At 36.5% G+C, this 20,602-nt stretch overlaps 1 protein-coding gene across 4 annotated transcripts; it reads right to left on the minus strand.

The window, feature by feature from the left end:
- Positions 1-240: 240 nt before the first annotated feature.
- Positions 241-20,251, minus strand: TBCCD1 (TBCC domain containing 1). Of its 4 annotated transcripts, none has more exons than XM_036875216.2 (8): positions 20,168-20,251; positions 17,680-18,058; positions 14,704-14,859; positions 11,079-11,445; positions 9,090-9,276; positions 8,449-8,946; positions 3,003-3,154; positions 241-813 (listed from the first exon to the last, which is right to left on the minus strand). In XM_036875216.2, exons 2-7 carry the CDS (start codon positions 18,013-18,015, stop codon positions 3,025-3,027), a joined length of 1,674 nt encoding a protein of 557 aa, XP_036731111.2. In that variant the 5' UTR covers positions 18,016-18,058; positions 20,168-20,251; the 3' UTR covers positions 241-813; positions 3,003-3,024. The 4 variants fall into 4 exon arrangements, with proteins under 4 accessions (XP_036731111.2, XP_036731113.2, XP_036731110.2 ...); XM_036875218.2 differs by lacking the exon at positions 20,168-20,251 and adding an exon at positions 18,258-18,702 and having other exon boundaries at positions 11,079-11,172; XM_036875215.2 differs by lacking the exon at positions 20,168-20,251 and adding an exon at positions 18,258-18,702.
- Between the last annotated feature and the right edge of the window lie 351 nt (positions 20,252-20,602).

Raw genomic sequence — 20,602 nt, forward strand, 5'->3', positions numbered from 1 at the left:
TAGATTACTTTAGGCAGGATGGCCATTTTGACAATATTAATTCTTCCAATCCATGATCACGGGATGTGTTTCCATTTATTGGTACCTTCTTTAATTTCTCTCATGAGTGTCTTGTAGTTTTGTAGTTTTCAGGGTATAGGTCTTTCACTTCCTTGGTTAGGTTTATTCCTAGGTATTTTATTATACCCACAATATCTTTTTAAAAATTAAAGTAAAGCTTCATCATTTTATCAAAAGGAGAAAACTACTTTTTAGATTTTTTTATTGAAAATCTGAAGCAGAAAATGAAAAATAAAGATTTCACACAATTTCATTGCTTCATATTTTAAGGACTAAAATACATTTGTATAAAACTATTTCTACTACATTTATACACCAACAAATAATATATTCTTTCCAATTGCTTTTTAAAAGGAGCATCTTATTTTTAAATAGTTACAAAGAACTATAAAACTCTTATTTAACTCTACAAAGGATGAAACCCTTTCATCATACAAAGTAAAATGTGAAGTTCCCTTGCAAATCTACACTCACTTTAGTATTAACATATACACAATGGAACTAACTTCATCAACTTTTTTATTTTGGCATCACAAAGATGAGCTTTCTGATGGTCTATAAACAATATGTTTATATAATGTAAGTTTAGCTAAAATTCAATCTAAATAGTAATATATGAGTGTGGAATGGAAATCAAGGAAAGGTCTTAAATAGGGAGAAAATACCCCAAAGTCTTTTAAGCAGCAAGAGCATCTTCCGAATTTAGTTTCAAGATGTGCACTATCTTCCATTCTCCTTCATGTTTCCAGAGTCCTGAAGATAACCAAAGAAAAATATTAATAAAATTTTCTATTGCCTTGAGGCAAATAATATGGAAAACCCTTGCATTTATAATATCACATAAATCAAGGTCAGGTGATAGTTTAGAATGATAAAACACATAAAGTATAAAGTTAATTATATCCCTTTTTCTGAGGGCCACATTGGTTCATAATAGAAGAAAAGGAATTCATATATAGACATAAAAGTGTGTGAGGCTATGGGGATCAGTCTAAGCTAAAGTTTTGCCTTCTTATGGTTCCCATTCTGTTGTATAATCTTAATCAGATTTACAATTCTTAATCTCAGCATCTATTAAATAAATATTGTAAAATTCTTTTTTTTTATAACAGGTAATACACACTTTAAGAATGCAAATAATATACAAAGGACATAATAAAGAGTAAGTTTTCATAGCTTTGGAAATAATTAGGTAGTTCCTTGGAAAGCTAAACATATTTGCACTTCTAGGTATATACACAAGAGAAATGAACATATGTCTTGTACACAAAAGTACACAGTAGTATTATTCATAATAACTGAAAAGTGGAAACAACTCAAATCTCCATCAACTGATGAATAAAGTGCAGTATATCCCCAGAATGGAATATTATACAGCAACAAAAGGAATGGGGTACTGACACATGTTACAACATGGATGAACCTTGAGAAGATTAAGCTAAAACAAAGGCCACATGTTATATGATTCCATTTATATGAACTGTCCCAAGTGGAGAAATCAAGAGACAAAAAACAGATTAGTGGTCACTGGCACTCGGGGGGAAGAGGATATACTGGGGTATAGAGAAATGGGGAGTGACTGTCAATGAGTATGGGGTTTATTTTTAGGACGATGGAGATGTTCTGGATTTGTTAATGGTGATAGTTGTACAAACCGGTGAACATAGTAAAATCCGCTGAATCACTGTAAAAAGGTGAATTTTATGGCATGTGAATTGTATCTCAGTAAGAATTAAGTTTTCTTGCACCCTAGACAAGGAATCTCATTTCTCAAAGACAAACACTATTAATGCTTTCTTTATATCCTTTCAGAAATTTTTTAGGAATATAATAGTATACAAATATATGTGATAACCCATTTCTTTTTTCAAACACACAAGGCAACATTTTACACCCCAACTTTTTGCCGTCATCCACCAATCCTCCAATCCTTAGAGGTCACTCTGTATCAGCACATACAGGTATACTTCACTCTTTTTAAAGATGGATTCTGTGACATGGATGAATCAACTCATTAGGCAGCAGCCCTGTACTGAGAAACATTTAGGCTGTTTCTAGTTTATAGCTATTTGAAAAAATGCTTCATAAGTATACCTGTAAGATAAACTCTAAGAAATGAAAATGTAAGTCAAAGCATGTGTGCATTTAAAATTTTGAATTTCTCAAACTACCTTCCAAGAGGTTGCACAAACTTACATTTTCCCCAATAAAAAATTAAATGTCCTACCAGTTTTTGATCCTTTTGATCTGTCAAATGACAGATGAGAAATAGTATCTTATATTTCTTTAATTTTAAATGAAAGTATCTTTGAGTTTGTAAGAATTTTTCTGTGAACTATGTATTTATATCCATTGTCTATTTTTCTAGTCTTTAAAAATACCTTAAAACAGTAAAGTAAATTAATTTCTATTTTAAAAAGAATGCTATATATTTGGATTAAATAACTTTCAGAAAATTTGTCTGTACTCATGTTCTCTTTTATTTAATCTGTAATCTCTTAAGAGTTCAGTATTCAAATCTTCATTTGGATTATGTTATTAATGCTTATATACACAATTAACAAAGATCAGCTAATTTGTTAATTGGTTTATGTGTGGGTGATAGGAAAGAAGAAAGATGTGACAGAATGGGGAATAAAAACTTAAAAGTTATGTATGGGGAAAGTATTATCTTTGGACAGTACAACTTGGGTCAGACACAAAGCAAAAAAGACAAAACTTGGCTACTGTATTTGCCCATAATCCTATAGGCTCCACCTGAATATTTTGGCTGGTCTTCTCCCTCTAACATGCAGTAAATATAAATATGTAAAGGTCTGTTGGTGGGAGTGATGAAAAAAAGAATTGGCAATGGTGCTAGCACAATATTCTGTACAGTTTTTCATTCCCTTATAAGACTTGTACAAAATAACTTTTAAATGGTCTACATTATAAATGCCTACCAGTGAGGCTAACGCAGGTGTCTTATCCTGCTGCTTGTTTGGAGCCTGCTGCAGGGGGCACAAGGCTGTCCAGCTGTTGGCGATGCCCTGTATTAATCAACCACTCATAAAACTTGTTTTCCACAAGTACCTGGAATTGCTTCCTTTGGTCCCTAAAATTGTAATAAGGAACAGAATGAATGCAATTCATGAACACTAATTCATATTAATTTTATTCCAAGTGATTATAAACAGTTTAATGCAACAAACCTTAAGTCATTTCTAGTTATCCATTTGTCCTCTCCAAATAACTGCTGTTTAGTTATGTACATTGGATTACCATAAAAAAAAAAAAGACTGCTCAGATACAATGCCCTCTTTGTAAGGACTTGTAATTAAATACTTGTTCTACTATGGTTATTCACTTCATAGATATCTCCTGAGGACCATGGATGCAGGGTAGTGTTCCGACTAATGGGGATAAATGCATAAAGAGAAAAGAGAAGGCTTCTGTCTGGGCAGGTCTGTGCTGAACGACTCCAGAGGGTACCATTCACACAGTGACTTCTGCTCCTTGAGAACTGTACATTTTAGTGGAAGATGGCTAATAAATAAAATAAATATATGTGAATGTAACTGATACAGAAGTACTGGAATAGAGAGCATTGGGAATGCTATTTTAGAAGAAGAATGGACAAGGCCTAAGATGACACTTAAGTAGAGGTCTGAATGAAGTGATGTATGAAACAAAATAAATATGTGGAAAAGAACATTCCAGGCAGAAGAACCACAAAGTGCAAAGGCTTTAAAGTGAAAGCATATTTAATATGTTCAAGATAAGAAAGAGAAGCGTAGCTCCAGATAGCCAAGAGATAGTGCATTAGCACTATTAGCTAGGCCTTGGTGTGGCTAGGCTCTAGCCTGGCCATGGCGCTATTCTGATGAACACAAAGAATACCATGGAACGCTAACATTAGACATGGCTGCTATGACATGATGACAGATCAAGGCAAGAACAAGATCACTCCATTATCATCTTGAGAGATGATAGCAAAAAACAAAAACATTCTGTGGTCCAAACCACAAAACTCACCAAAACTCACCTTTTCATGGCTAATGAGTGACTGCTGTTCCTTTTTATTTACAGTTTTAACCTTACTTTATTCCTTTTGCCTTTGATATAAAAATTAAGATACAAAAAATAAATCACAGAATTACCCTCCCTTCCAGATAGTACCCAACCCACAACAAAGCCTTACTTTCTAGAAACCTCCCCCAAATCACCTAACACAAGCCAAAATCTAAGTTTTTAAAATTACCTTTTTACCAAAATGAAACAAGTTCTCTCCTTCCTTGCAATGAATAAAATCCAACTTTATTCTACAGATTTATTACTGGTGGTCTTTGGCTGGAGGTCAATGACTAGGTAATAGCAAAACTGTTATATAGTGAGAGGGGAGTAAATGAGGAAAAAAATGGCAGAAAATGAGGCAGAGAGGGCCTGGTAGGTAAGGTAAAGGTTTTAGGTTTTATTCCAAGTATGATGGGAAATAATTAGAAGGGTCAGAGCAGGGAAATGATATGATCTAATCACTTTTAAAGGATCATGTTGGCAATTTGTTTTCAAACTCGTCAATAATTCTTGTGTCCCTAAATTCCCATAATTAAAGGGAGTGCTTTTTCTTGTTTCTGATGTTATCATGGATCTCACCACTTGAATACACAATGATTCAGAGTCAACATTTATTAAATGCTTATGATAATCTAGATTCTGTAATGTGTATAAGCTTTTCATGTATAAGAAAATCTAGGCATTTAAATACTAAAGCATTCAAACAAAAGAATTGCTTTAAAAGGATTTGTTTCCAATGGTCAACCATTTTTATATAACATCATTATAATGATTATATTATACAGTAGTCCTCCCTCATCTGCAGTTTCATTTTCCACAGTTTCAGTCACCTGCAGTCACCCACAATCTGGAAGCAGATGATCCTCCTCTGACTGGTTGTCAGAAGGTCAGTGGCAGCCAAATACTATATCATAATGCCTATGTCATTCACCTCAGTTCATCTCAGCACACAGGCATTTTATTATTTCACATCACCACAAGAAGGGTAAATACAGTACAGTAAGATACTATGAGAGACCACATTTATGTAACTTTTATTACAGTATAATTGTTCTACTTTATTATTATTGCCTTAATCTCACTGTGCCTAATTTAAACCTTATCACAGATATGTATACATAGGAAAAAACATAGTATATATAAGGTCTGGTATCGTCTACAGTTTCAGGCAGTCACTGAGGGTCCTGGAACATATCCCTTGCAGATAAGGGGCAAGGTTGTGTGCATTATATTATATATTATATCATATCATATATCATATCATATCATCTTGTATTATATTATATTATATTATATATTATATTAAATTATATTATATTTATATTTATATGACAGTAGTTCACAGAAAACAAAAAAGATACTAGGAACCCAGGTCTTGGAACCAGACTGAGTAGGTGTAAATCCTGGCTCCTGTGTGACTCTGGGTAAACTACTTAAATCTCTCTGTTCCTCAGTCTCCTCATTTATGGTAGGGTATTGTTAGGAAGAACAAATGAGTCAATACACATAAAGTGCTAAGAATAGTACTTGGTACGTAGTAAGTGCTCTGCTAAGCTGAGAATGACTGATCAATAGTATTAGTACCTTGGTGGCTCATTCCATGAGATATAAGCTAGGTGAAATGTTTGTAACAGATAGCAGCAGCATTATTACGAAGGATTACCAGGTAAAACATGAGTTGTAACTGATTTTGATCTTTGTATTTTTGGCAGGTAGCAACTGGTTTAAAGACTTTAAATGCAATTATCTAACAAAATATTATGTATTTCATTTCTTAATCCACATGATGAAAACAAAACAATGAGAATATATTCAGGAAATACCATGGCTGGATCAAGTATTTTTTCAATTACTATTTCTCTTAAAGTTAATTCTAACAGGTCAGGTCTCAGATATTCTGGGTAAACAATCTCACCTAGAAGATGTTTTCTCAAACACACATCACTAAACACATGCCTTACACTCATACTCATACATAGAATACAGCACACACTACTATGCACATTGTCTCAACATACACATCTTATTAAACTTTTGTATCAATCTCATTAGGTAGAAAATATACTTTGTATGTGATACAATTAAGAGCCAGAGTGGTGTGGCATTACTAATTCCTGAGTCTAGTACTTTCCACTATAATATGGGCACAGCTATTCAAAGAACAATATTAATTTTAAAATCTCATAAAAATAAGAGATCTAATTAAAATAAGCATTTTTATTCATATATCAAATAGCAGCTCTAGATACCAGAAACAGAAACATTTTTGGAATGGCTGCTATTTTCCAAGATAATCACAACCAGGAAAAATCCAAAAAACTAGTATCAGGCAAATGGAATCCACTTATTAAAGTAAGAGTTTTCTAAGTCTTAAAGAAATGGGTTATAATGATCAAGATATTACCAGGACACATGACACTTCATGTAAAAATCCCCCAAAAGAACTTGATACCCTTTTCTGAAACTAGCTCCAGCTCTCAAATAGACAATGTTGTAGAAGAAGCAACCTTCCACTTTTGGAACTATAATGTTCCCCATTTTCCTTTCCTAATATATCTAACAAAATTTGATTATATACCAAATAGCTCTATAAACAATAATTACTTATTCTGAGCATCCACTACTTGTTAGTTGCACATGCTATTCTGTACAGAAGAAAACTTATATACAAAAGATTTGTTCTAACAACGAATCTTTACATGTGCCCCAACCAGAGTATCTGAGCTCTTGGTCAATGTCTGCTTGTAAACCTGGTTCATCACCACCAGGTGGTGCATCCTAGGGGCCACATGAGTATTTACAAGCAATCTTAGCCCTACTGGTTGTCCCTTCAACTATTTAAGGAAAATACAAATGAATGAAAAACAACCATATGAGGTTACACATGACTACATGTACACACATCTAAAATTAGATACACATGAGGTCTAAAAAATGTTAGATATAGGTATTGGGTAAAGAGATGTTTATTATTCTCTACATGTTTCAAAAGTTTCTAAGCTGGGTTTCAATTTTTGGAGTCACTGATTTTCTTGTCTTTTTCACAAAATCTTGCACCAAGTTCTGCCTCCTATCAAAGTGTTTCTGGTCTCCACCCTCTTTTTCTCCACTCTAGTCCAGTATTTTGGTCTAGACTATTGCAATATTACCCTGATATCCCTCTTCCAAGTCCCTCTAGCCAGTGGATCTTCATATGTGCCAATCACATTTTTTAATCTGTCATGGTATCTAATAAACTAGTTTGCACACTGCATTCTATAAATGCTCCTGAATAAATAAAATAGATTTCTGAACTTCATTCTACTGTTCAAAACCAGTTAATGGCTCCTACTGCTTAATTCCACTTAAATCTAACTTTCACTGCCTGGCATTCAAGATTCTACATCATCTGGCTCAATCTACCATCCAAGCTTAAGTACCACTACTCCATACCAGAATCTTGGTTCAACAGATTTACAGGACACCTAAGGTCTACCTGTGCTTCCACATCTGCTCCTATAGTGCTGTTGGAAGTATTCTGCCCAGTGCTTGCTTCCTCTCAATAGTCTGCTCATTCTTCCAGATCCAACACACATTCTGCTTCCTCCATAGATCATCCCTGATTACCTACACTGATGTTTTCTGAATCTCTATAAACCATATAGTGTGTGTTTAAAGACCAATACCCTTGAAATAAAATGTTGTGGTGGACATAATAAACCACAACCATCTACTATCACAAGCACATTATTAAAAATAAAGTTTTTGAGTACCCCAAAAGTAGGAAGGAAATAATCTCAGAACAAAAGGAAATATTTTACATTGACTAAATTTAGCTTTATTTTAAAACTTTGTATGTATTTTTCACATTTTACCATGGATTAGGAAAAACTCTGACAAAAACTGGCATTAGTCTACAGGCCAGCATTAAGAATCTACACTTGGAGAATCTGTCTGTGATGTGGTAGAGCCAAGAAATCTGTATTGTTAACAAGCTCCTTGAATGATTCTGATGCACAACCAAGTTCGAGAACTACCAGTATAGTGTAGAGAAGTAAACTAAGAGCTATAATGGATCCATTTAAGTATTGGATTATGTGGCATATTCTAAATATTATCTTGTCATTCACATAAGTCTTCTATCTGACAACTAATTAAGTTTCTAGAAGGGAGTCTAATGCTTGAGTATCCACTTGCTCCCAACCCCCAACCAAACAGCACCTGGCACACTGACCTTACCAAAAGACACACTGTATCTTTATTACTACGTTAGCACATCTATAAACATGTGCAGATTAATTTGCTTTCTCATTAAGTTTTACATAAGACAAATTATTACTTCTAGCAAATACTTACTTTGTCAAATGAGCCTCTTTCACAGTTTTCTGCCAGATCTGTATCTTCTGTTCTCTTTGCCCCAGTGCTTTCTGGTATGCAGCTGGAAGACCCCCAGGTATCTCTGTTGTGTCTCCTTGCATTTCAAAGGGAATAATAAATACATAGAATTCACAAGGCGGCAAGAGTTGGAAGACACTTGTGTCGCTATTCCCTCGGCACACAATCATTGGATTATTCCAATAGTTAGGCACGGTAGCAAGCCCGGTCCTGGCCATATGGTCCTCCAGCATTGGGTAATGGGTATGAAAAGGGGCAAAAGTTACTGTCCGGTTCCCAGAGAGAACAAGTGGGCGGGTAGGCGTCAGAATATGAAAGATGCAACCTGTGGTAGAAGAGATGGACAAACGATGGCAAACAGCAATGACCTTAACACTGTCACAGCTGTGGAGGTGAAGAGCAGTCTGTACAGGGCCCAGGACAAAGGTGCTATTCCTGCATTTCTCAATTGTCACAGACCTGCAAGAAAAAAGTAGGTAAATTCCTCTGGATGAGAGTAAGATTAAAAAATACATAACTACAATATTAGTCACTGATGGACTTATCAATCATAGTCCATAGAAAATGTCAAAATGTCAGAACACTATGAAGATTGTGCTTACCGTAAGGGAGAGAGCAGATATATAAAAGATTCGTTGCAACGATGAATCTTTACATGTGCCCCAACCAGAGTATCTGAGCTCTTGGCCAATGTCTGCTTGTAAACCTGGCTCATCACCACCAGGCGGTGCATCCTAGGGGCCACATGAGTATTACAAGCAATCTTAGCCCTTCTGGTCGTCCCTTCAACTATTTAAGGAAAATAAAATGAAATAGTTTCAAACAAAATAAAAACAACCAACCATATGAGGTTACACATGACTACATGTATACTCATTTAAAATTAGATACACATGAAGTTTAAAAAATGTTAGATCTAGGTATTTTGTAAAGAGGTGTTTACTATTCTCTGTACTTTTCTATATGTTTCAAATATTTGATAGTATTTTTTATAAAAAAATTTTGAAACCCATAATCCACTCAGGACTGCCTACAGATCTAAGATTTTTATCACATCTACCCTTCAAGTTAAGTAGTGTGCCTAAGGTCATATGGCTAGTAACGGCAGAGCTGGCCCAACTCAAATATGTTCTTCTCCAAGATGCCCACCCTTAAATAACCTCTTTAAATTGCCATGATACTAATTCTGAACCCCTCCCAAGTTACTTATCACATCATTCCATGAATTGTATTTGAGTTCATGCCTTTACTTCCAAGACCATTACTAAATGAGAGCACATCTTTCTCTTGTACACAATGCCTTACACAAACTTACACTAAAAAAAAAAATCTATGCAGGTTGGCCTGCTAACACAGTCTTACTGTTCTGTGACTAGCTTCTTAGACTGTATGTCCCTGTAAGTCATCAGGACACTCTTGTAAAGAATACTGGCCAAGTCTGTAGAGGTCACATAAGTATGCTGTTACTCTTCTAAAACAATTCTTATTGTTTCCTTTTATTAGATAAGTAATACCTGGTTAGTGTAGAAAAATTTTAAATACTGGTAGTAAAAGAGATGAAAATTATTTGTAATCCTACTATCTACCACTGTTAACATTTTAGTAAAATTCTAAGAGGTTAGATAGCCTTCTTTCTCCTACTAGTGCCTATCCTAACAATGTTTCAAAACTTACTTGAACCGATATTCTTTATCAACATCAAGAATTATGTGGTATCTCCTATATATTTATGGGTGCCTTACATATCTGACAATCTTTGACCTCATCCTAGAGAAACAGCTTGGTTGGATATAGAATTCCTAGAGCACAATCCTTTTGTTCAAGATTCTGTAGAATCTTGTTCAACTATTTTGTTTTTAGCATAGCAATTTGATACAGAACTGGTTTTGTTTTTTTTTTACATTGGCATGGAACCTATTTTTTCTTTACCTTTGAAATACAGAGATTGTAGAAGTATATCCTAGGTTTTTTCATTAACTGTGCCCAGTATTTGCCTCAGTGTAGGAACCTACTTCTCTTTAATCTTATATCTGGGCCCTTTGCCTCTTAAAACATACCTGGGCCCCAAGAAGTTGCATCGTACCTGAACATATCCCTTTAGCCAATGCTGGATTATCAGGAATAGATAATTAATGCAACCAAGACCAGATTCTCCTTACTGTAAATTAAAATTTCCTTTTTAGAAATATCTAGTCTGCTTGTGTCTGTGTAGAAAAAAGGACCTCATCTCTACACTGTCTCTCTGAGATTGTTACTGTGGAATGGCCAAATTCTGCTGTGGTACACAGAAAAAAGGAAAGCCTCAAGCAAATGAGAGTGAGGGAAGGAACGAGTTGGAAAAGAGAAAAGCAGAGCAAAGGGAGCTCTAACTGAAGTTGGAGTTCTAGTAACTGAAACCAAAACAACCTGGACTGACAAATTAACTGAGACTATTCCTGCCTTGACAGAAAAGTCATATACAAACAAAAAGATGTTCCCTTTTTCTCTTTTATAGTTCTTTTACAGAGGAAATATGATCCTTAATTCACAGAAAACACTATGTTCCTTAACTTGCCATTCAATTTAATATAGATTAAAGTATTAAAGAATACCTTGGTGAGCCCACGCCAATTTCTTTCCAGACTTGAGGCAAGCAGAGGTACCAAATGGGTTCCCAGTCAAACAGGCTCTCAACCAGGCTTCCAGCTTGTAGAAAGAAAAGGCCTTAGAGATCTTTGAAAAGCCACTTTCTGCATGCAGTGGTCGCCACAGTGCAAGTTCATGAAGTGGATATATCTTTCTGGCTCTACTCACTGTACCCTCAATAAGAAAGCTGAGTGCCCCGACAGCTTCTCGAGAGACCAGACTACTACAGGTCGAATGAAATGATGCAGTGAGTTGTTCTGGATCTAAAAGCAGCTCAAGGAGATCTGACAGATGATCATAGACAAAAGCATGGTGACTATAATCATTCCAATTCTAAAAAATACCAAAAGAAAGACTCTTAACAGAATGAAGAGATTCCATAAGACCTGAAACATTTATATTTTAATTAATTTGTATTTATATTTGCCTCACCCCAATTAAAACATCTAAGGTAGTTATATAAATCTTACAAAGATTCTTTATGTATGTGGTAGGTATAAACAGATTCTCTAACTTAACTTAATTCAAAAGTAATACTCATTAGCTAACCCTCAGGGTGTGCCAAGCACTAACTGTTACACAAACTTTAACATACTTAATCCTAGCAACAATCTTACACTAGATGCCATTACCTTGGCCGTTTAACAAATGAGGAAATGTATTACAAATTACAAAATACAGAAAGATTAAACTTGCCCAAGGCCACACAGCTACTACTCTTAAAAGTTCAGATCAAACATAAAAATAACCACCTTGGACACTTATTCGACGAAGCATTGGATTTCTTTATTTACCTTCTCAAATTACAGAAGGAATTTCAAATTCCACTGGATGAAACAAGGCAACGGGTTTTACAGTAACCAGATTTAAGATGTAACTTTGGGACAAGCTTTCAGTTGGCAGATGTCCCAATAACTTGGCTCATTTGACAGATACTTTCTGAGTAACTCTCATGAGGTATGAGCAGTGTTAAGTAATGAATTATGCAAACTGAATTACGGTATAGTTCCTGTCCTCAAGGAACTCTGTGTCTATGTAGGGAAAAACACAATACACATAAATAACTATAATGCAATGAGATAAGACCTATAGCAGAGATCTATTAAGATATTCTATAAGCATGAGAGGAGCAAGAACTTTACTTGGGGGAAAAAAATCATAATGGAATGCTATTTGGATAGATTCTTGATGGATGTTGCTAGTTCTACAAACAGATAAGGAAAAAAGACATTCTGGGCCTAGGCAATAGCATGTGCAAAGGCCAAAAGTAAAATTACCTGCTGTGTTTAGAGAACTGGAGTTTCTGGGTGGGGTGTAGGAAGCATGCTGGTAAGTGTCAGGCAAAGTTAAATGGTAGTCAGGGACCAATTATGAAAGGCCTTGCATGAAATACTAAAATATCTGGACTTTATTTTGTGTGCCAGGAACTTTCAAGCTGTTTTCTAAATAATCATACCTTTTTTCTGTTTAATAAATTCTCATTTGGATGCCAAAGAACATACCATAGCAGAGCTGTCCATAGCCTCACCTGCTCTTCTTCCCTATTGCTAAATTCACCTTGCCCACAGTAGGCCCTGGCTCCGTGGAGTACAAGATGAAAACACAATGACAATGAGCATTCACTGATGGAGTTTCAGTTGGAGGTGGATATGATCCATCTGCATTTTAAAGTAGTGTATTATGTAGACTGTAGACTAAAAGAAGGGTGATCTAGTAGGACATAATTAGAGGAATCGAGGCAAAAAAAGAAATACATTACAGCCTATAAAAGAGGAAGAAAAGGAAGAGATTTTTTAAGAATTTTGGAGGCAGAATCAGTTAACACTTGACAACTAACTAGGTATGGGTGGTGAGAGAAAGAGCATGAGTGGCTGGTGGCAACTGTCTTTACATTGGCACAGGGAGTATGTTAGTTCAAGTAAAGTGAGAGTTTATTATAGGGACACACAGTCATCTCCCAAACTGAAACAGGTCTCATCAGGACTAGAACTGGACAGCCATCTCAAATCCGGTTCTCTCTCAGAGGCCTGTGTCTCTCTGCATGTCTGTTCCTTTCTCTTCTTTTTCTCTGATTACTTCAGAGTTTCTAATGCCTCAAAACTCCAGGTCATTCATGAACATGGTGGCTATTTGGGTCCCAATGCCACATGAGCTGCTGGGTCAAGCACTCATCATCAATTGGTCATTTCTTCAGTCCCTGAGGGCACTGACTGGGTCATCATTTCAAATTAGATGAATCTCAAATACATACCAATGAATGGGTTACTCTAGTCACGTGTCCAGCCCTGGTCCAATCAGTTATTGGAAGAGGTCATGCTACAGCACAAACTAGAGTCACCATTTACTACCATTACTATGCAAAAGTCTCATGGTAATATTTTACTTAATTCTCACAGCTATTCAGAAATAGGCATTATCACCTCCATTTACAGAAAAGAAGCCAAGGTCTGGAAAACTTAATTGACTTGCCTAATATCATGTGATATTCACTGACAGATCTGATTTGAATGCAGGGTACCCTCATTCAAAACACCATTTCTAAATGGTGCCCATTTAGCTGGAATTACATGTCTGAAGTACAGGTGATGATTGGTATCTCTAATACATCTGGACTTAGGCATTCTGAATTTAAGGTATAGACAGTATTTATGTGAAGAAGGAAATCTAGAATGGAGACAAACTCAAGAGTCACTGTGATATATGAAGCCATGGGAAGAGAAAGAATTACATTGAATTATGTTGAATGAGAAGAAACAACTGCCACAGACAGAATCCTGAGAGAATAGTGGTTTATAATGGCCAGAGGGAGAGAGGCTCCTGAAGACTGAGAAAGAAGAATGAGAAACAGAACCAAGAGGGAACAGTATCATGGAAAATAAGGGTAGACAGATTTATCTGAAAAAGGAGATTATGAAAGGGCCAAAGAGAGGTTTATTTTTTTAACATTAGAAGACTTTTAAAGAGCCTGCACATGGTAATAATATTGAGATCTATGTTTTACTTAAATTTTTTCAAAATAATTTTACACAAACAGGTAAAAACATTTTGGTTTTCTTTACCAAAATAGAAAGAAGATATAAGATATTTTCTAAAACTCACAATGTGAGGCAGTTAAATTTAACTTCTTGGTTATCACTTATAAAATTGCTTACACATGCTGAGCTCAAGCAAACTTATTAAGCATATTAAACACATTAGAAGATTCTTTTATAGAAATTTGCTTAGATTTCAGCAGACTTTGAAAACATTACACCTTCTCATTTATCCTAACAAGTCAAATAAGTAAATTCAAATTCATTAACATTTGCAAAAATGGGAATGCTAATAAGCATATACTGAATGATTTGCCCAAAAATCATGTAAGTGATTTTTGTATCATTGAAGGAACTGAAATCACTTCTCTATTTTGATTAAGATTACATACTGGTTTTGTTTTATAATTTGGAAAAAAAAGCAAAAGCAAAGCAAACAAAAATAAATCAGCAGACTACAAGTTTATATAAGTAATCCAAACATAATTTTTAATGAAGTCAAACCATGTCCCTCACAAACTGTCCCTTTCAGATAAATAAACCAAAATTTAAATGGTACCTTAATATGACAACTGGATTTTTCAGTCAGATCAGGAGACTGGGATCTGTTTCTGGGACTAGGCCACTCTTCTCCAATCAAAGAGGTCCTCAGAGAGACCTTGTTTAACTGCTGTATGTATAGGAAGAGCAGGAATTGTAGGGTATCCACTGAAAGCTGTCCAAGAAGAAAATAAATGAGGAACACATGTCCTAAAAGCACATCAATCACTAGTCTATAACTAAGTAAATACAGTAAATTCAGAACTTTTTGCTGATCTTATGAAGACAAATGTAAAAACACTCTTAGCATTTGATATATATGTCTCTGATACTAAGATGGGAGTTTCTAAAAATAATTAAACTGTAGTTACTTATCTATGGCCACAGACATTCTGTCCCAAAACTGATGAAGAGGAAAGGAGGAAGTGCATAATTTTTAAACATATATTATTTTAAAAGCTTAAAATTGCAGTTAAACAAAGCAAAACGGTAGGAACAAAATAGCAATAGACTCAGACATGGAGAAGGGATTAGTGGTTACCAAAGGGGAGGATAGATGGGGAGGGGGAAGGGGATTAAGGGGCACTATAATTCAAAATCACAATATAGGTAGGTCACGGGGACAGTAGCATAGCACGGAGAAGACAATTAATGACTCCGTAACATCTTACTACGTTGATAGATAGTGACCACAATGGAGGGGGTGAGGACTTGATAATATGGGTGAATGTTGAAGCACTATGTTGTATATGTGAAACCATCATAAGATTGTACATCAATGATACTTTAATTTAAAAAATTGCAGTTAAAAAAAACCTTAGCAATTTAGATGAATAGATGGAAGAAAGGAAGGAGGCAATTTAGTCATGACACATAAGTTAGTTTATCCTAAGCACACAGACCTACCAAGGAAGTTTAGGATATCAGCACAACAACTGAAACTGTATGCAATTTTTTAGCATATGTATGTTTTGCTGGGGAGTAGGCCTCAAGTTTTCATCAAATTTGGGTCCCCAAACGAGTAGACATAAAGAGCCAGGCCACAGCCTAGCAGAGAGCCATAGCTAAGTAGCAGTCTACATGTAAAGTAAGCAAGAAATAAACCTTTGTTACTGCAAGCCACTGGAATTTCATTTCTGTTTTTTTTTTTTTTTTTTTTTTATTGAAGGGTAGTTGACGCACAGTATTACATTACATTAGTTTCAAGTGTACAACACAGTGGTAGAACATTTATATACATAATTCTAGGTTCCAGCTATCACCCTACCAAGCTGTTACAATATTTTGACTATATTCCTTATGCTATACATTACATCCCGGTTACTTATTTATTTTACTATTGGAAGTCTGTCCTTTTTTTTTTTTTTTTTTTGTGAGGGCATCTCTCATATTTATTGATCAAATGGTTGTTAACGACAATAAAATTCTGTATAGGGTAGTCAATGCTCAATGCACAATCATTAATCCACCCCAAGCCTAATTTTCGTCAGTCTCCAATCTTCTGAGGCATAACAAACAAGTTCTTACATGTAGAACAAATTCTTAAATAATGAATAAGTTACATAGTGAACAGTACAAGGGCAGTCATCACAGAAACTTTCGGTTTTGCTCATGCATTATGAACTCTAAACAGTCAGTTCAAATATGAATACTCATTTGGTTGTTATACTTGATTTATATGTGGATACCACATTTCTCTCTTTATTATTATTATTTTTAATAAAATGCTGAAGTGGTAGGTAGATACAAGATAAAGGTAGAAAACATAGTTTAGTGTTGTAAGAGAGCAAATGTAGATGATCAGGTGTGTGCCTGTAGACTATGTGTTAATCCAAGCTAGACCAGGGCAATAAAACATCCACGTATGCAGAAGATTTCTCTCAGAACAGGGGGGGTGAGGTTCTAAGCCTCACCTCTGTTGATCCCCAATTTCTCACCTGATGGCCCCCCTGCGACTGTGCCTGTCTTAGGTTGTTCCTCCCTTGAGGAATCTTACCCGTCTCTGGCTAACCAGTCATCTTCCGGGGCCATACAGGGAAATGTGAAGTTGGTAAGTGAGAGAGAAGCCTTATTGTTTGAAAAGGTTAGCTTTTTACTTCTTTGCATATTTATGCCCTGTGGCTTCTATGCCCAGCATTTGTCTTGAGGTATCTTTACCACTTGGAAGAATTATGATACTCGGTAAATTTGATATGAGGCACGAATTCTATTTAAGGGTTGTAATTAGGAAGGAATCTGTTTGTTTTTAACTGCAGCAAAGCTGACTAACATAATAGTGGCTCTAAAAACAGAAGATGCCTAGACCCCTGAGTCATTGCCCAGACAACAGCAGCCTAGAGACCCATCCAACCAGATGCCCTGTGTTGGAATGCTGCATGAATGAGAAATAAACTGTTATTGTGCTAAGCCACTGAAATGCTGGGATTGCTTGTTACCGTAATTGTCCTACTTTGATTAATATATTTTCTCTGTGAAGTCTTTCTTGCTCACCAGAATTAATCAGTCTCTTCTCTATTCTACTTCTGTACTTCACGCATATTTTTATTATTGTACATTCCACACTACTAAATAGCTTTTTTATACATACCAGCTTCTCCTACTAGTCCATGAGCTCCATGAGTGCTGAGATGCTGTTCTAATCATCTTTGAATGTCAGCACATAGCAGTTGCTCACTTAAAAATAGTCAGGTGCTCTGATTGTAACATATCAGTGGTTCACAAGCACTCACTTGCCTCAAAGTATTTTTAACATCAATGAAAATATTTCTGTCTTTCAATTACAGGGTTCCTATAACATTATTGTTTTGGAAGTAGGTGAATAAGGATGGCTAAGGATGGACTAATTCATTAAATACTGCCAAACTGGTGATGCTAAAACTCAAATGGTCCTTTGGGCTCACAATGGTCATTACCCTAGAACTGCACAGATACTAGTACAAAAATAAAAAAGTTTACTTCCCAAAGTTACTAAAAACACATATGTATAAATCTATACCTGATTTCTTTGCTTTTCGACTTCCTCCTCAGACATACAATTGGACAGAATCTCAGACCATTCCAGGCGCTCCTCTGGTGTCTTCACTGCAAGACTATCAAATATTTCAAAGTAAAGCCATGCTAGATCCTTAGTCAACTGCAGCTTCCCACATGCAATGTGCCTCCATGTAGACCAGTACAGGCGTGGGTAAGCTCCCTCTGTGGCCCGGGTTCGCACATAGGTGGATATCTTCCTGAGATAATGAAGACTGAACTTGGACGGAGGGGGTACCTGCAAGGCACCCACTATAAAGGGTTCTGCTTTCACCCAGAGGAGAACTCTGGACTGATCCATATTACCTCTAAGGACATCTGTGTGAGAAAGCTTCTTTTCATACCTAGGAAACAAAGTTTTTCACAAACTGATTTGAAACAAAACTCATTTGTACATTTTTCTATAAGGTTATCAGTCTCTTAAATGTACTGTCTGTTTAAAAAGTAGATTTAGTTCATCAACCAAGAGCAGAATACATATTTAGCTAGAATCTCATTACAGTCTATTTGAGCAAGAAAATTTTTGTGATGAAACAAAATTACCTTACTTGATTGTTTAAAGTACTTGTTCTAGGAAGAGTATGGAAATACATGAGGTATGAGTTGGATCACTGTTCAGGACAGAAATAAGAAATGGGAAAAAGAGTCATCCTACCACAGGAACGCTGCTCTATCCTGAAGGGGGAATACTAGTCAAAATAAGGGGAATAAAATTCCAGAGTCATATTACTTACACATAAAGCATGTATTAGCTGAGCTTCATATAAGCTCAGAATGAAATACTTTAATGCAAAGCAGCAGACAAGAATGCTCATGGAAAGGTAGCCTGCAAAAACAGAGCAAGCTAAAAAACATCTTTATTCTCTGTAACAGTGAAACTGCTATGGCATATTCTATTGTGCTTAGTTTGCTGCAGTATTTTTAGATTTTATTTGTTTTTTTGTTGTGACAATATATGATTTTCGTGGAATATTTATAAATTATCTAAAAATAGAAGGGGAGGAAATCATCTAAAGTTCCACCACCAAAAGGAAACTAGACTTTATTGGACTTCCTTCTTTTTTCCTACACAGCTTGGATATTAGTTTTTGAATTTTCAGTTGTGACAATACCATATATACAATTCTGTACTATTTTGTTTCATAGCAGTCTAAAAACACATACCCCAATTTATTCACCTGTTCACCTATTTTCAGACATTTAATAGGTTTAAAATTTTTCATAAAAATAAGATAGGAAAATACTGGTCATTGTTGAAGGCGGGTAATAAGTACATGGGGCTCATTTACCTGCTCTACTTTTGAGTATGTTGAAATTTTCCACTATAAAAAGTTTAAATGTTGGTTCACTCTTACCAATTATAATTACCATCTTTCTGCATAATGATTTTCCAGAGAAAATTTTCGTCTATGTATTTGTGAAATGAAGTAACTGACATTTCCAAAGCTCCTGACATATATTTCCATTGTATTCCAAAGTGATTGTATCAAATCGTACCATTATTTGACCAGTGTCCTCTTCATTCAGCACTCATCTGTATTAAGTAACCATTTTAAATATACGTATAACTGATGAAAACTGTTTTATTGCTATTATTGTATTTTATATTTGATTCTAAGAAAATCGAGCTTCTTTGGGGAATAATCTGTTTAAAAAGTAACTGACATCAATTGAGTGCTTTCTATGTGCCAGGCAGCATGTGTTCTTCACCTCATTTCATCCTCACAGCCACCTGGAAACACAATCATATGATTATCCCATTTTCAGATGAGAAAACCGAGGCTTAGAGAACATAAGGGACTTACCCAAAGCACAGCACTGTATTAGAATTCAAGTCTGTCTGACTTGAGAACTGTGTTATTTACAAATGTACTTTAGGAAGCCGGTCTGGGAGAAACACTGAAAAATGGCAGTGGATTCAGAAAAGGATTACTAGAATGAGTGGCCTTAAATGTGAGGCCCTGTAAGGGCAGGTGAAGGAACTCGGGCGCATGAACCCAGGAGGTGGGTGTGAAAGAATAAATGGCATCTGTCTTCGAATACGGGGATGGCTTAGCGTCGCTCTGGGTAAAACCAGATAATGAAAAGTCGTGTGAGGAAGAGTTCGCCCCAATAGGAACTAGGCTGCTCGGTGAGGTACTGAGGTCCAGTCCCTAAAGAACGCAATCAAAGGGCAAAATTCGTGAACATAAATTTGGGTTCCCCGGGGCGCGTCGGGGTCAGGGTTTTCAGGAGCTGAGAAGGGCGCGAGGCCAAGGCGGACCTCCCGCGGCTTCCCGGTCACGTCGGACGGATGCTGTCCGGGTCGCCCCAGCGCTCCGACCGGACTTAGGGAAAAGAGAAGCTTTAGCTGATAGGGTCCACGGTGGACCAGAGACCTGGCGAGCACGAAGGCCACCTCCCCAACCGGAGCCTGAAACCCCGACCTCTCAAGCGCCCGCCAACGCCGTTACCTGGGAAAGCAGGCACCACTCCACCGACCCTTGCCGCCGCACCCCGAGCTCCGCGGGTCTGGCCCGCCCCTCGCCCGTCGCCCCACCCACCGCGCAAGCGCGAGGCCTCGCACCACTGAGAAGACGGCGTTCCTAGAGCGGCCAATTGCCGCTTCCGCGGTGTGAGACAGACTTGGTGGAAGCCAAGAGTCCTGGATGCTGGGGCCGGCAGCCAGACCTGGCCGCTTTGTCGTGTAACGCCTTCCAACTCAGTGGAGTATCAAGTTTTCTATTGCTCCACAGAACTGTGGTCAGCCAATAGCTGCTGGTACGGTCAGCACGCTTTGATCAGTATAATAATGGCAGTTTACGTTTATAGAGTGCTTCTTATAGGCTGGGCACTGTGTGAAGCCCCCTGATGTGTATTATCTCAGTGTAACCGAGAGCATTTAACTA

This window comes from Manis pentadactyla, chromosome 1 (assembly GCF_030020395.1).
Source record: "Manis pentadactyla isolate mManPen7 chromosome 1, mManPen7.hap1, whole genome shotgun sequence".
Taxonomy (NCBI): domain Eukaryota; kingdom Metazoa; phylum Chordata; class Mammalia; order Pholidota; family Manidae; genus Manis; species Manis pentadactyla.